General features: G+C 39.6%; 2 protein-coding genes across 2 annotated transcripts; both read left to right on the forward strand.

Moving 5' to 3' along the window:
* Nucleotides 1–6,727: 6,727 nt before the first annotated feature.
* On the forward strand, nt 6,728–7,671 carry LOC140932080 (uncharacterized). The gene has a single exon (XM_073381738.1). It carries the CDS (start codon nt 6,874–6,876, stop codon nt 7,669–7,671), a length of 798 nt encoding a protein of 265 aa, XP_073237839.1. The 5' UTR covers nt 6,728–6,873.
* Nucleotides 7,672–8,180: 509 nt separating this feature from the next.
* On the forward strand, nt 8,181–11,628 carry LOC140932081 (uncharacterized). Its single transcript, XM_073381739.1, has 2 exons — nt 8,181–9,995; nt 10,584–11,628. The coding sequence occupies exons 1-2, from the start codon at nt 8,240–8,242 to the stop codon at nt 11,600–11,602; spliced, it is 2,775 nt and encodes a 924-aa protein (XP_073237840.1). The 5' UTR covers nt 8,181–8,239; the 3' UTR covers nt 11,603–11,628.
* The last annotated feature ends 5,781 nt before the right edge of the window (nt 11,629–17,409 follow it).

Here is a 17,409-nt window from a genome sequence, read left to right on the forward strand (position 1 = left end):
TATATATTATACATATTGGAAAACTAAGAATGCCTGTTGTTTTTGGATATATTGATTAAAATTGGATACTATAGCCTTTTAGCCCACCGGATTTGGCCAGAGGTCAGATATCAACAGGGTTATGGGTTGTTATAAAATATCCTCTTATATGGGATTTGATGAATATATCAATAATACTAAATTATTGTTTTTAACTCTGGGGTTGCCTTCAAACCAAAGGCATTGTAACTTTGAGGAGCACTTTTCTCCAAGTCTTCTCTGTGGGGACCCTCAAACAATTCTATTAGACAAGGTTTGGCCCAAAATAATAATGATTGCTGCACTTGGCATGGACACAACATAAGTTTTCCAAAGTTCTTTTTCATAGTTCTCCCTGGTTCTCTTGAACAGCACTTTCAAGAAAACAAATCTCACACATCAGAGTAAAGATACAATTATAAAAGTTATTAATTTTATTGTTACATTTTGTTTTTTGTAAATAAACATTTTATTTCTGGTCCTGACATAAACTACGAGCAAGGGAGCTATGCAAGTCACGCAAAAATAAAGTAAAAACAAGTAAAAACTGCAAATTTTACAGATTACGGTTAAGCATTCTTTTTACTGATTAGGGTTTAGGTTGGGGTTAGGGTTATGATTAAGTGCTGTTTAGGGTTAAACACTTATTTACCATGGTTAGCTTTGAGTTAATTCTTTTGGTATTACCAGATTACTGTTTTTGATTTTTATGTATTGTTTTCAATGAGTCGTATCTGACCTGCATGACTCGCTGCCATAGCTCGCTGGCTCGCATATTATACACACTCTTATATCTCAAAATCTTGTTTTTTTAACACCTTCTTGGACATGAAAACCAAAAACCAAAGCTTAATTGATATAATGAAGACAGTAGCAGCTGACATAGGTTTTCAATAGTTATCTTGTGAGATGTCTCTCATGTATTATTTATTAGGGAGGATGATTTGTTGAAGACGATACATTAACATAGATGCTTTTTCGTTGAGAGAATCTCAATAATTTAGGATTTATTCAACTACAAACATATTCAATATTATGACATAAAATGTGGGCTTATTGCTCATGCAAAGGTATTGATGGGGGAGAGTGTGGCATTTTCCTGTTTCAGATTGACCTTTGCACAGCACAGGGACTGAACATATTATGTATTTGGCATTTGTAAAGTATAAACAATATTTGACGCAAGGGATTGAACATTATGTGGAGAAAATCTTCACAAGCCTCCACTTCCATGACTCCTTCCTCATCTATCTCCTTTAAAGCCCCTTGAATAAGGGCAACAGTCTCTTCTATGGTTGAATGGTCATTGAGTGTGAGCTTCCACTCACAAGGTATATAAGCCCCCCCTCCAACTTGTTTCCCTCTTACCCATTTTTGAGAGGGAGGAGGGGCTTTTGTGGTGGTAGGTAAGCCTGTGACCACACTAACAAGAAACAAAAACACATGTTTAATTTTACTGAGGTAGGGTTGAATTTGGACATTAAATTTTTTATTACAGAGTAACATGAGGCGAATCTAAAGCAAGATTTTGCCCTCAGAGCACAAATATGTCGTTCTGAAGACATTTAACATTTGTTTCCTCGTTCCTTTTCCCAGCTTTTTGGCAAAAACGCGACAACATGTTTGTAATATGTCCAGATGTTTGTCTACATTTTGGACGAACATCCTGATCAAAATATAAGAAATCAATATAAGAACCTACTCACACTGATTTAAAACTCATTCCACAAACATGATCTGGATCAATAAAGTGATTTCTAGATCAGAGTCGCATACATTGCCGGTGAACACAACCAAAAACAGACTTGATCGCTTATAACTAAAAATACATGGACAGACTAAGGCATAACCATCAATATAGTAACCCTTCCTGTCCGTTGGCAATTTTCAATGTGTGGTTACCATTTTTACTAGGTTGTTACCATCGATGAAACTTTGCCTGAACACACCTTACACGTTGCAGTTTTGAGGAAAATTAGTCTTGATTTCGTAAAAATTCGGCAAGATACTGAAAACTAAACATAAAGACATGTACTTACATTCGATGCCCGTCAATATGGCGGCGACGTCTTCGAACGCTGTTTGATAACTGTCGATTTTAACTACCGTAATGTGGCACGAAACTGCTCTTGACATTCAAAACGCAAGGAAAAGGCTTCTACATCAAAACTGCTAGCTCGGAAGTGCCGGATATTGAACTAGTGGACCTGGAACAGGCTTTGAAAAAAGCTCCCTTGTTTTTGGCGATTATTTTTTCCCATTTTTACGTATTTTTAGCAGAACAATGGAATCATGACGTCATCGCTTCTTCCAAAACTGGCATACTCCCGAACTGATAAATATCCTTTGTCCTGTTTTTACTTTTTGACGGAAATGAAAACCCTTGAAATCAAAGGATGATGACCCAAACTTATCAAGACAGATGACATTATAAGGAACAGACCATTATTTTTTTGACAGGGAGTGTTGGAAAATTTTCACAAGCAAACATTTTTTTTTCCACCTCCATACAATTTATTTCATTGTTTACAGCCTCTGCAAACAATTTATTTCAAAAATTTCCACCCCTTCCCCCCCTCCCCCCGTCAAAAAAATAATCGCCCGTCCCTATTAAAGTGGAACTGATCAATATTGGGATATGACGTACGTTTTGTACCAGTTCGCAATTTAAATGGGACACATTAAGAAATTTCCCTTTTCGAAAGGACTACTGGAAAGTTTTAGGGAGCGAATGGCGAAATTTCCATGTGAAAATAAAAAAAGACAAGTACTGATTAATCACCAAAGCGAAGCCGAACGTCCTAATAAACTGCTGCCAAAACACAATTTCTTATTTTTGCTATGCAATGTTATTATATGCCCTCTAGTCTCCAACGAAATAAAGATCGTCATTGGCGTCTCACTTTTATGAGCCCACTACGTTGGAAGAAAGTAAATCAATGTAAAGAAAATTAAATGATTCTGAAATGATATAAGAACATGAGTTTATGATTAAGATTTTTTTAAAAATCCTCTTCAGATTTCAAAGAAACTCCAGTTTTATTGGCAGTAAAGCGTACTGGAGGTAAAAAGGAAATGAACCATTGAACGAAATAAAGGCAAACTCTTTTGTTCTTTAAGATAACAATCATGACCGGCATTTTCTTATTATTCATTTTTCAAAATCTAAAATACCGTAAATCCTCTATTACGCCCCCAGGAGGGCTTATTTTTTTCAAGCACTTTTGAGGGGGGGCTTGATAGAGAGGGGGGCTTAAAAGAGAGGGGGGGCCTATTTAATTTAGCGAAACCCATCACCTGTAGCAAAAATACCGTGGTATGAGACAGACTAGACTTACGCGTTGTACAATTAAAGTCACTGTCAAAAGTATTTAATTCACTCGTGGGAACCTAAAAGTAACAAAAACAAAATTCTTATTCTTCAAAAATGTGCTTTCGGCCTCATGTTCTTCGGTAATTTTTATGAATGAACCACAACTGATCAGTCCACGTTAATCGTTAATTTTTTTGTGAAGAATAAGGATTGGGGAAGGGGGAGGGGGAGGGGGGGGGGCTTAATAGAGAGAGGGGCTTATAACTTTCCTCCTCTGAAAAGGGGGGGGGGGTTCTTTGAGAGTAGGGCTTAATAGAGAATTTACGGTAATTATAAAATATAATATTTCAAGACTAGCAGTTAATTTTGTATTCCTTTGACTGTTTATTCAATTTTAATTTACCGACTGCTTCTCTAAAAATCGACATTCTAAACCTGTAAGACAGGATTGACGAGAGAATTGGCCAGGAGTAATACTGTAGAAGCGTAGATAAGAGGTACTGGAACACATCCATGGCATAAAAGCTGTGAACAAAAAATTACGGTGCTTGGAAGCCACTGACTGGCCAAGAGATACAGCTATCATAATAAACATAGTCCTGGAAAGTTTAGTGCTATATATGTTCCTTATCATTAGGTCTGTTCTTGCTGTGATTTTTCACCATTGTAGGATCCAGTCGACAAGTATTAACCTTTCTCCTGACTATGAAATAAGTAACACATATAGTCAGCAATGCATGTGGCTAAAATACAGCAATAGGCCAGGCTACTATCCAATGGATAAAATCCACTATTCCATTTACAGCGAGCAAAGAGAATGTACCCAAAGTTATTCCTGAAAACCACGCAAAAATGATGCTGTGGATGTAAGCTCGAGTGCGTATCACTCGATGTCGAAATGGGCAAATCAATGCAAACGCTCGTTCCAAGAAAATGAGAATGAGGCAGACGACAGAAGTGGGAGCGAACATGGCTTGAAATGCGGTTGAAACATTCCCGTACTGAGTATTCTTGGCAAAATCGCTGTAAAAAAGTGGTATTCCATATGTTCCGATTGATACTGGTTCTGTGAAGCCGATGAGCAAATCCGCTACAGCCAAGTTAATTAGCAAATACGAACTGCGTTTTACCTTGTTTCGATGACACCAGAAAAATGTATACAGTGAAGGTGTTGGCAGTTAGAATGAGGAGTGACTCAAATGCGGCCATACTGCACACTCGGGGGGGGGGGGGGGGGGAAGGGTACACCCATATATGGGCTATGTACGTGCCGCGGAATAGGGTGCGGTTTTGAGGTTCTCGGTCCTTAAATAGGGTATTTTTTTTTACCCTTTTGTTTCTGTGTCCCTGGTGTCCTTAGATAGGGTAGCTTAATTGTATTATCTAATACTGGAGTGTGAAAACGCCCGCCTAAACAAACGGCATTTTTTAAACTTGATGCATCCGTTTAATTATTAACAAAATGATTTTGCAACAGAGGTTTGATAGCCCTTATAAGCGGGTAAATACACGTAACGTCTCTTCAAGCCACATTATTAATTAATAATATGACTTTCTATTAATAATTTTGTTTTTCTTTGAATAGGGTGTCATTTTTCGGCTTTGGGCCTTAAAAAGGGTATCAGTTTTTGATTTCTTAGTTTTTAAATAGGGTTAGGGTTCACGAACCTTCGCGACACACCCCTATCCAAAATTCGCGGGAGTACCCCCCCCCCCCCCCCCGGGACTGCATGTTACAATAGCTGTAGTGCTGGTCATCATAGTTTATCCTTGTACACGTTATAATTACTTTATCCGTTTAGCTGATTTTTTTCAGTCTTACTTGTCCCAGGCTTTAATGCGACCAAATGAACAAACGAAACCCTCACCTGCAAAGCAGGTGTCGGTTATCCTGTTTGCAAGGGCCTCCAAGCAATTTACAATCCAAACCATTAATTACCAAAAAGAAAATTACGCATTAAACAGTGGCGGATCAAGACCACCAGATAAGGAGCGGGGGGCGGTCTCGAAAAAAATGTTTTCGGCCCGTCGGGCCTCAGTTTGGTTTTAAATTAAGGGGGCCCCTCCTTTAGATCCGCCACTGCTAAAACAGCACGATCAGGTTATTCACCGCCCTCCAGGAACACAAAACACGAACAGATGCCGCTTTGGCTCTGTTATCCATCTGTTATTTACCTCAAAGCAAAAACTTTCATTAAAAAACTGACCGCTCCTTATAAAAACTGCCAACAACTTTAAATAGGGGAAATTTATGTATCATCACCTGCGCTCCGATCCTTATCAAGAAGAAGCTAAGAGAGCGAATCCCTGTGCCCCATGATAATTATTTGAAATCTATTTAAATTAAAGTTCGCGCGCGTGCGGCGAAGGTTAGTTTTGTCTGCTGTATCCGTGACCCGCACAGATTACTTTTACGTGCAACGTGAAATGTTTGGCGATCAAACAGCAGTTATAGCAATTAAATTCATTACCGCGCGTTTTCTGCAAATTATGCGACAAGTAACATCGTTCTAAGAAATCATTTATTCTAGACTGCGATAAGTTACCATTTCAACGATTTCACTTCTAGAAGCTTCGAATTATATGTACTGTGCACGTGTGACTTTTCAATCCTATATGAGTGATCTAATTCAAATGAAGCCTTAATTTTTAACAGTCAGGGGCATCCAACGAGAATATAGTTCACAACCACTTAAACATAGCATGGTTAAACGTACTTTACGTTACTTTAGTATTTAAACGGTAGATATAGGGATGTTTTTATCCCCTAAAAAGTTTTCAATAGGATAGGAATCAAAAGTTACCTTTTCAACCAGAAATAATGCTCCCGAAAATTCTAGGTGACCTTTTTAGGGTAAAAATCCGTTAAAAATGGGCAATTATACCGTTTTTTAGATGTTCGAAAATCCTAGGAGAGGCAGGCAAGCAAGCAATTTTACAGGAAATGTTCCGAAAATTCTACATCTTAAATCGTCTTCCGAACAGATATTTTTCGAAAATTGACGTTCGGTGCCCCTGAACAGTGCTTCAAAAGGTTCAAAATTTGCTTCAGAATGATAGTTAAGACTTAGCGGTAAATTTGACTGTTTTACAAACTAGGGAGTGAAAAAAAGGTGCCCGCATAAGAATGATTAGACGTAAATTCCTCGGTGTAACGCACGATAGTTGTTCTACCTTTAAAATATAAACTTAAAATCCATCTTATAAGCCCCCACTTTTAACCCCCCTCCCCCCCCCCCCGCCAAAAATGTATAGGTCCATCAACCAGTAAACAAAAAATACATTCGATTATAAGCCCCTCCGTTTGTGTGCCCTCCTAAAACCTCGAGGAGACGGCGAACATTCAGACCATTCAGGCTAACTTCGTAAGCATTAACGAAAGAAAAAAAATAATATCAAAATATCTGCGGTACGAAGTTTAGCAGATATTTGTTTTCTGCACGTTCTGAATTTGGTATTTTCATTGTGTTTTTCAATGAAGTGTTCAGTAGTTACGTAATACGTGTTAATTGCGTTTCATATATAAGTTGTTGTCAGTCAGTATGTTCTTCCTTCGGGTCTGCAACGCCACACGCTACAACACTGTTCTGTTTAACATGAGTGACGCGGAGGACAGCAATGTTCGTTCTCGTCCGAACCCTGAAGTCGTAGATCCTTTTATTGGCGCTGCTATACAGGCTGCCGTTACTCGTTCTATAGGTTCTTTAACCGACAACCTTACACAGGTCATTGAATCTCGGCTTACCGATTTTGCCAAGCGTTTTTCAGAGGAAAACAGTTCGTCCGTTGAGCAAGCTGTTAAGAAGGCGCGTCGCGAGCATTACACGTGCAAGAGAAAGGGTAACCAGCAGCAGTTAGACCATTCCCTCCAGGCGCTGGACAAGCTAGACGAAGCTTCCGACGCACTGAAGCACAAATCTTATGAAAAAGCTAAGGCTGCTTTGGAGTCAGGTACGGAATTAGTGTCCAAGCGTGTTAAAGCAATAAAGCTAGCCGACAAGAGCGAGTTTGGATGGGCGACGGTCAATGAGTATCTATCCGACGAACTCGCCTCTGACTCAGATGATGAGAAGAGAATTTACCGGGCCGAGAGGAGAGCTGAGAGAAAGGTCGCTAAGGAAAAACGTCGTCGTGCCCGTTCTGGCGACAAAGGCAGTGGCTCCGCCTCTACATCTCGGGCGACTTCGTCAAGATACGCATCCAGCGATTTGGTCTCACGCCCGGAGGCTAGACCAGCTCGTCGTTTGGGCCCCTGCTTTAAGATAAGTACCCAGCACTTTTTCGCTTTACTATCTTTGTTTCTTTCTTCGTCGATTATGGCGTTACCGCACAGGCCATAATCCAATATTCTCAGTGATTTGCTGCATTTGTGTTTATATTCATATAGGTTAGTGCAGAATATCAAAATATCTGCGGTACGAAGTTTAGCAGATATTTGTTTTCTGCACGTTCTGAATTTGGTATTTTCATTGTGTTTTTCAATGAAGTGTTCAGTAGTTACGTAATACGTGTTAATTGCGTTTCATATATAAGTTGTTGTCAGTCAGTATGTTCTTCCTTCGGGTCTGCAACGCCACACGCTACAACACTGTTCTTTTATTTTTATGTTATGGATTTTATTTTCATGTTTTTCTGTATGTGTTCCCCTTTTTTCAGTGCGGGGATTTTGGTCATTTGAGTTCCACCTGCTTGAAGCCTGCGGATTCTTCGAAGAGTAGCTCTCGACGCGATTGACTAGATGGCGCCTCGTCGACCTGTGATGAAGTTGAGTGTGATTTAATTCATTTATTGTCTTGTTGTGGCGACGAGTTTAGTGCGAAAGGCGGAAGCAGTGGCGTGAAAGGTCGCTTGCAATCTTCGTTTAACTTTTGGGTCGAGACTTTAGATGCTCCAGATTTTGTCCTTGATATGATTAGGCGCGGTTACAGATTGCCGTTTGCCGAGTACCCCTCGCAGTGCTTTTTGAAGAACAATAGATCAGCTCTTCAGCATCCGGAATTTGTCGCTGATGCTATTAGCGAGCTTTTAAGTAACGGCTGCATTGTTGAGCACGAATTACCCCCGTATTGTGTTAATCCTTTGACAGTCGCTGTTGGGAAGAAGCTTCGCCTGGTTATCGATCTGAGACACGTAAACAATTATTTAGTAAAACCTACATTCAAGTACGAGGACTTACGATCGCTTTCTCAAGTTCTCGATGAAGGACACTGGTTTTTCTCTTGGGACCTTAAGTCCGGTTACCACCATGTCGATATTTGTCTCGACCACCAAAAGTACCTTGGTTTCGCGTGGCCTTTTTCTGGCGTCGTCAGATATTTTTCCTTTACAGTACTGCCTTTCGGGTTAAGTAGCGCTTGCTTTTGTTTTACCAAGTTAATGCGCCCGTTAGTTAGGCGTTGGCGTTCTATGGGGCACAACAGTTTCATTTATTTGGACGATGGTTTCGGGAGTCGACCAGACAAATGTTCTGCCGTGGCAGCTAGCTTAATTCAACGTAAAGAGCTCTCTTCATCTGGTCTTCTTTGTAACGAGGAAAAGTCTCACTGGGATCCAATTCAAATTGGCGAATGGCTAGGCTTCGTTATTGATACTATTTTAATGTGTTTCCGGATTCCCGAGAAGAAAGTTCTCAAGCTTAAAGGCTTGCTAGATTCTGCGATTCAGGATGGATTCTCTTCATTTCGCGAGTTAGCGAGAATAGCAGGCACTATCATTTCAGCTGCGTTAGCTGTTGGTCCAATTTCTCGTCTTTTGACCAGACAAATGTACTTCGCCATTGAAACCAGATCGGCTTGGGATGACATAATTCATTTTCCTCCGAGCCTTTTACAAGAACTGAAATTTTGGTATTGCAACATCGACTGCTTAAACGGCTATTCTATTAGGCCACCGTTAGCTACGCATACCGTTGTATTTTCCGATGCTAGCAACGTAGCGTTCGGAGGATTTTCGGATACTTTAGACGGCTCCTGGGAGAGAGAGGATATCGGCCAAAGCTCTACATTTCGCGAGCTGAAAGCAATTTTTTACGTGTTGCTTTCTTACGTGGCTCAACTGAAACACAAGAGAGTTAAAATCTTCACTGATAATCAGGCCGCCGCCAGAATAGTTGCTATCGGAAGCTCCAAATCTCACCTCCAGGCCCTGGCTATGGATATTTTCAATCTTTGTCTTGCCAACAGCATCGTTCTCGAAGCCCAGTGGATCCCTAGGTCTCTTAATGAAAGAGCAGATCTTCTTAGCAGATTTATTGATAAAGACGACTGGTCCATCAATCCCTCGGTATTTCGACTTGTCGACGCTAAATGGGGCCCTCACACAATTGATCGCTTTTCGTCCTATTACAATGCCCAGCTTCCGAGGTTCAACTCTAAATTTGCTTCCCCAGGTTGCAGCGGTGTGGACGCCTTGGCTCAGGATTGGCGACATGAGAATAACTGGGTTTCCCCTCCGGTGGGTGCCATTGTGCCTTCAGTTAGGGCTCTCTCGTCCTGCTCCGGTTACGGCACTTTGATCGTTCCAGAGTGGCCTTCGGCCTATTTTTGGCCTTTTTTGCACGACAGCGCCTCCCAGTTCAAGTCTTTTGTTAAAGAAGTGTTTGAGCTTCCTTGTATTGAAGACCTCTTGCTGGAGGGTCCAGGACAGAAGCAGATTTACAAAGCGCGTTCGTCGGTGTTCAGCGGCTGCCCGAAATTTAAAATTTTAGCTTTGCGGGTAGATTTTAGGTGAGCTTTCCCATTTTTGTCTCCCCTTACAGCTCATTATTGTCGGTGTTTTAGGTTTATCTTTCGTTAGCTTCGTTTTGGTATTATTTATTTGCCTGATTTGGCACCGTTATCGTGTCTGCTTTGGCAGTGTATTTTTGCCTGATTTGGCAGCTTTGTTTTGCCTGTTTTGGCAGCGTATTTTTGCCTGATTTGGCGGTGTATTTTTTGCCTGATTTGGCAGCGTCTTCTTGGCTCGGAGTTCGATGTCCGCTTCACCACGCAGTTGGCCTTATTTTATGTTTTATTTTATTGGTCTACATTTGTTTTATCGAATGTTTGCTATTTTGTTGTATTTTTTACTGTTTTTTACAGCACTACTGGGCCCAGCCAGTTCGGCTTCCATTTGTCGTTGTTTCTCATTACATGTCGTTTTTACGCTGTAGTACTGTCCGTGCTGCATGATTATGATGCAGCATCATATTTTCTACTGTATTATAATTTTTAAATGTTTTGCCTTTTCCTGCCTACTTTTATTTTATTTTTAGATGTTCTCCAATCCGGGATTTGGAGTGAAGCGAATTCTTTGGCCGATCCATCCTTGCGCAAGCTTGTTCCAGACCTTCTCCATTTACAGTTTGAGTCCAAGGCTCCCTCTACCGTGCAGAAGTATAGATCTGGCTGGATCAGATGGCGTGAATGGGCAGATTCTAAGATTGGCGTTTCAGTTATTCCAGCGAAGCCACTGCACATTGCTCTCTTTATCAGCGAACTTACTGCTGTTTCTATTTCTAATAATACGGGGATATCTCCTATAGAGTCAGTTGTTTATGGTATTAAGTGGGGTCATAGTCTGGCCGGTATTGTAGAATGCCCTACTGGTCACCCCCTTGTTAAGTCGTCCTTGGAGGGTGCAAGAAGGAAGCTTGCTCGTCCTGTTCAACCCAAAGAGCCTTTATCCGTTGACACAGTTTTAAGGATCGCTGAATATTATATTTCTAGTAGTTCGCTTGCCGTTATTCGTTTTCTTTTCGTCCTTTTGGTTGGCTTTGCTGGGTTTTTTCGTAGGGACGAAATTCGCAATTTGACAGTTAGAGATGTCTCTATTTTCAACGAGTACATGTCACTTTTTATTCCTAAACGTAAAAATGATCAGTATAGAGAAGGGCATACGTCCTTTCTAGCTAGGTCTCATAAGGCTACTTGCCCAGTTTCTATCACCGAAAGGTTACTTAAGCTTTTCCCTTCAACTTGTGAGTCATCTTCGCCCCTCGTTAGGCGAATCGTTAAAACTAAGTCTAGGGAGTGTTTTCATGCTTCTAGAGGAGTTTCATATTCAACGCTAAGAGATGAATTTAAGAAATTTGTTAAACCATTTGTAGGTGACATTGCTCTTTACGGCACGCACAGTATAAAGTCTGGTGCCGCCTCAAATCCTGCTTGTCGGAGTGTTTCCGCTGATCTGCTAGATATGCATGCTGGCTGGAAATGTGCCACTTCAAAGAACAGATACATTAAGCACACCGTTAGTGATCGCTTAAAAGTTGCTCAAACTATTGCTATTTAGTTTTTGTTTGTTTATTGCAATTATTTAGTTTGTTAGTAGTCTTGGCGGGGGACTTAAGTCGTGCCTGGCCCGCCCCAGATTTCCTATCCCTTTTTTCCCCACGGGGTTTTTTAGGTTAGGTTTTTTCTGGCCCCCCTGGCACGGCTTACTCTATTTGACGTTTTCATTTCTATTTTGTACTAGTTGTTTGCATTTTCTTTAATAAAGTGGCGTTATGGCGTTACCGCACAGGCCATAATCCAATATTCTCAGTGATTTGCTGCATTTGTGTTTATATTCATATAGGTTAGTGCAGAAAGGTACATCTACTGGCTGAGGTCGACTCATATAGCAAAAGGCAGCCGGGTCATCAGCGCCCCAATCGTTTCTTAACATAGCTCGCAGCTATAAAAATAAATAAATAAATAAATAAATAAAAATACAGAACTTGGACGTGTGTGGACCCCAGTATACCGTGCAAATCACGTCCTGCTCGACCTTCTCAGGTATGTTATGCAGGTATGTAGGCAACGTCAATCCTTGTAACAGAGAACTAAATCTTTATTGCCTCTTCAAACAGAGGTATTGGTCTATTTACAATAAAGGTAAGGTACAGCACTCTTTATTTGATTGCAACAAAAAATCACCATAACTAAATCATGAATACAGGAGAAATTACACAAAAATGGGTATTACAAAAAAAATTGAGGCTATGAAAGAATTTAATTAAATTCCTGTTACTCTATACAGTCATTACATAATTATTATTTTCTTTTTTAACAAAAATTACTAAATTTACGTACCTATAATCTTAAAGGTTTGCTGTTATCTACTGTTAACAAATATAACATTTCTAAGGATCATCAAGATTCGTAAAGTAAATTTTACATCACTAATTCAAATGCCAGCGAAGAGCTCTTGTCCTGCATTAAATCAACTCTTCACGAAATATCAAGATAATATGCATGTTATTCTCCACCGATCTGATTTTTTGCTTATACTAAGCATATTCTATCATTTACAGGTATAGCTGCGCAGCCGTTCTTTGTATATGAACTTTGTTTAGTATTATAAACATCTAACGTTAGTTTTGTAAGAAAGGAATACACTTATTGTACTGATTACACATCACATAAAAAAAGGAAAAATTAGAGAGAAAATCAAATTGGGGGAAACAGAAAATTACTATGTTATTCAATTGCCAGCGACCTAAGGCGAGACAACACACCAGAGCTATTTTAGAGTGTTCGGTTGTTACATATTTAGCAATTATTGAATAAGGCTGAGTAGGATGTAAAGAATTATGAAGATCGAGGAGGATGTTATCCACGAGCGATATATTTTGTGTATTTTTGCATTTATTCCGTACAGTTTTAGTTAGAAATTCAGCTACTTCATCTTCGGATAGCCGTGAACGCCATTTTTTAGTTCAATCGTGAATAATAGCTAACGCTAGCCGCGCGAGGAAACGAGGTTGATCGATGGTCTATTTCCCATGCAGCCTGGTTTCCAATCAAATATACCATCAATCAACCTCGTTTCCACTGAAATGTACCATCGAATCGATGGTATATTGCTCGCATTTTCCAAATATGGTAAGCACCAGTTGGCCTTTGAACCAATCAGAAAAGGGCGCATATTTTGGATGAATAATAAAAGCGGTTGTAGTTCAAAATCAGTCCTGTCAAGCAGGAGTCTGCTGAAGGTAACTCATGATGAGGAATCTTTCCCCAAGAAAACTTGAGTGTCTAAAGATCATGGTCTTAAATATAGCAGAGCATGGAAATCATACCTCAAAATGTGTGACCCATTATAAACCAACTTGGCTAGGAGTGAAAATGGTTGTTTGAGAATGCTAAATCTCGGGTGTAGGTAGTCACGAGGTCTCATTCACGATTTTTCTTGTTTTCCCAAGAAACGAAGTCAAGCTCATTTGAAGTGATTCATTATACAAATTAATCTGACCGACATTTAGGTAATGCTGTATATTTTTTTAAACAGATATAAGTTCACATCCGGCTTCATCCGCCGATATGAAAGCGGATGTGATCGTCGCAGTTAAATGAACAACCTAAGCGCTTAAGTTTTCAATCTAAGAGGGAGTATTGGGCGCTGTTTGCAGTATGACGAAAAATAGACTTTGGCGTTTGTAAACAATTGAAAAATTTTGTACCTGTACACACCAATTTTTCGCTTTTACGACTTTGTTTGCATCTGAGACACCTACCTCAGTTAAAGAAACTATAATAATTGTTCGTGTTCGCGAAATAAGGTGATCCAAAGAAGGGTAGTTCTCAAGGAAAAAAGGATTTTGTCGCCTGAGAAAAAAATCTCTTTAAATCCTTTATTTGTTCAACGGATTTTGGTGGCCGGGCCATTCTCCGTTTTTTTTTTCTAAGCAAAAAATTCCAACTAATGAATAAAATAATATTACATCGTTTGAAATTTTAAAGGGATCCAGAGATTAAAACGTCTTTTTAAACAACATTATTAAGTTTTTTTTAACAATTACGAAAGTCATAATTAACAGTGCTGTGTTAACGGCCTGTGCCTAAACAGATTTCATGAAATACAGATGTAAGTTTTTTGAACAGAAAAAGCTTGTTAGTGCTGTAACTCAGTTATTTTGTATCAGATTCCTCACAATATTTGTCAAGGCAAAAAGCCGCGTCTTTTAGTTTTTGTATACAACTACCTTTCTATTGCTACCAAAAGGAAGAAAACACACAGCAATGTGTCCTTCCATGGTCACCGTAATTCCATCGAAAACAAGTCTAAATTTATGACGCAGTAGAATTCTTCGCACAAGTTTTCCATCCACAGTGTATAACTCCACTGTTATGATCTCACCTCCACAGTTGCAACCAGCGACGACAACATGTTCACCTGCAGAGCGAGGTGAGAAGAACATACTGCATAAATTTAATCCGACGCAAAATTTGAATTTTGCAATTTCCTGTCCCTCCATTGTGAATACATGAACACAGTGGTAATCGCTGAAGACTCCTTTACGGTGCATTATCAAGATGCGACCTTCGTAAGTAGCAGTACAATCATGCATGAAGGTCTTGTCGCTTTCACTCTTAAAAAACTCAAAACTACGATCAAACTCACCATTCTGATTGTACACGTGAGCCTCTCTTGATCCCGATATTACTAGTTTGCTGCCGCTAACCATCACTCTGTACCCGCTTCTCACAGGAAACTTGTACTGTAGGTCAGCGGTTTTATTTAAAACCTTTTGGCTGCTTTTCATTGTACAGTTCGATCAGTAAATAGATCTTCTCGCTAACGTCTTCAGCGACGACATCAGCCAATCTAATCTCTGTTTTAGCATCATCGGTTTGGGGATTAAAACTAAACTGAAACATACCATTGTTATCATAAACATGCACGGTCGTTAGCTCTTTTGAGGTAAACAGAAACTGTCCCAGGGTGTTCGTAGCCAAGTGGATACCATAAGGACCTTCTCTCACATCAAACGACCACCCCGGTGTAATGCAGTAGTGCTCCATATCAACTTTCTCTGATTTTTCCAACACTTGCAATACTCTTTCATCGCGCAGAGGGTCAACTTTATCTTCTCCGATGTCAACATACGGCCACACCAAGACATGTACGTCTTTACCAACCGTTCGCATGGCATCGTAGATGGTGCGATTTACCTGACATACAGTGGAAATTATCTGCATCCGTTCATCTTTACCAAACTGACCTCTTATGTTTAGGAGACCTTTACTGAGCTCCACTTTAAAGCTGTTCTGACGCATCTCGCGTTGTCGCCGCTCGACGCTCGCGCGGACGTACACTGCCCTCACTAAATAAGAAAAAGAGCGACTGCTCGCAGTCTACTGACTCAGTTGAAAGGTTCCCCATTTAATAGATAAATTTAGTAACGAGTTTTTCTCCCCCGCAGTCGCCGTCTCTTTTTGTCGTAGGGAGGCTGGGGAGAGGGAAAAATGAAAGCGCATGATTTTTCATGTAATACCCAGCGCGGGCCTCTGCGGAGCAGAGAGGTCACTGCAAAATTGGAGGATACTTATAAAAGTAAATACTGTTCTGTCCGTATTGGGAAAAAAAAAATGCATTGAGCTTTTCATCTCGCTGATAAAAAAACTGTGCTACCTGAGTCAACGACAATTTTTAGCTACTATTTTAAACGGATAGTGAACGAAGTGAACGATCGGCTTTGCTAAAAGTCAGCAGATAAAAAAAATAGATCGTGATCGCGGGTTAAAATTGATCCCGATATTTTATATTATGATAGTTAAAAGAACAACTTATGGAACTGACCAAGCTGAGTAAAAGACTTTCGCTATGAAATTTTCACTGACTAAACGTAAAAACAATTATAAGAAATTACAAGTATTATGATATGACGTAACGTAGCTACAATCACTTCACGTTGTTGTCATAAATTATATATAATATTACGTGTTACATGGTGTGCAAATAAAAACAAGGCAAAAACAAAAGAAAAAATGCAGATTTACAATTGTACTATTTACAATTCACAATGAGAAAGAGTCTTAAATACGACAATAATGCATATTACTATTAATAGCTACAGTGCCCACAGGACATTGCAAGTGGCAATTCTGTAGTTGCAACTATATACCGTAAAATTCCGAAAATAAGCCCTGGGGCTTATATTTTTCAAAGGCCCTTTTTGAGGGGCTTATTTATTGAGGGGCTTATCTATGGAGCTGAAATTTGCGTTTCAAAATCGATTGGGCTAGGAAGGAAATTTACCATTTTTGCTTTGTTTTACTTTGTATTTGAGGGCAATTTCCAAGTAGAAGCCCCCGGTGGCCATATATTTGGAGGGGCGATTTTGGAGGGGCTCATACAAGAAGGGACTTATTTAGGGAATTTTACGATATGTATGAGAGAGAGTGTCGTATTTTACCATCACTCCTAAGACAAAGATGTTTTAAGCACAGCCACAAAATCATGAACAAATTACTGCTGGGAAACTATAGAGTGACATTAATCAGTTGAATGAGATGTCTCCAGGGTGATCTTCTTCAAAAGATAGCTCGATAAGTCAGTTTTGAGGTTTCCCCACAACCAAGAGAGAGTGAGCTTATTCTCTCTTGCCTCAACTTATCTTGAATTTTAGAACGATTGATAACTGATCGTCCTCTCCTAAAAGGTATCTACAATAAGTTAGTATGCAAATCTAATCCTTCTAATTTCAGATAAAAAGGAAACGCCAATTCGCCTTGTAAGAGTAAAAGTACTAAACCTTTATTTCATTTAAACCAGTCGATTATACAAAACTTATCAATTACAAAATTTTTAATAGGCCATAAAGAATTCAACGCACTATAGTTCCTGCCACTCTATATTGTCATTAATTATTTCTTTAAAAAGAAAATTGTGATCTGCAAGATTTTACCAGGTCTATTTCGTCAGCGGGAAAAAAGCTTAGGCTCAAGTTATAAGGTGTACGGAGGGCTGAAAAAGTACTCTTTACCACAACAAAAAACACGTGCTTACAGTTGGTGTTGGAACTATGAAGAAATCATTCTCTCATTTTTCCTTAGTTCACCTAACATGGGCAGTTTCTCAGAAACTTTCACTGATCCGATTTCGAGGGCTTATAACCGGATGTACGCTTTTGCTTATAGGTAGATGCGTCTATAACTGGGGGCCGGGCTAAAAATGACGCCCGAGTTTAAGTTTACGGTAGCTCTGCAACGAAATTCAAAGCAGATGTTGAAAATGGCGCTGACAAGTGCGCAGTTTACGTCAAAAACGTTTAGTAAATTTTAGAAGAGCATATTTTAAGATAATGAAAAGACTAAATTAAGGTGATGCTACAG

This window comes from Porites lutea, chromosome 3, assembly GCF_958299795.1.
Source record: "Porites lutea chromosome 3, jaPorLute2.1, whole genome shotgun sequence".
NCBI lineage: Eukaryota > Metazoa > Cnidaria > Anthozoa > Scleractinia > Poritidae > Porites > Porites lutea.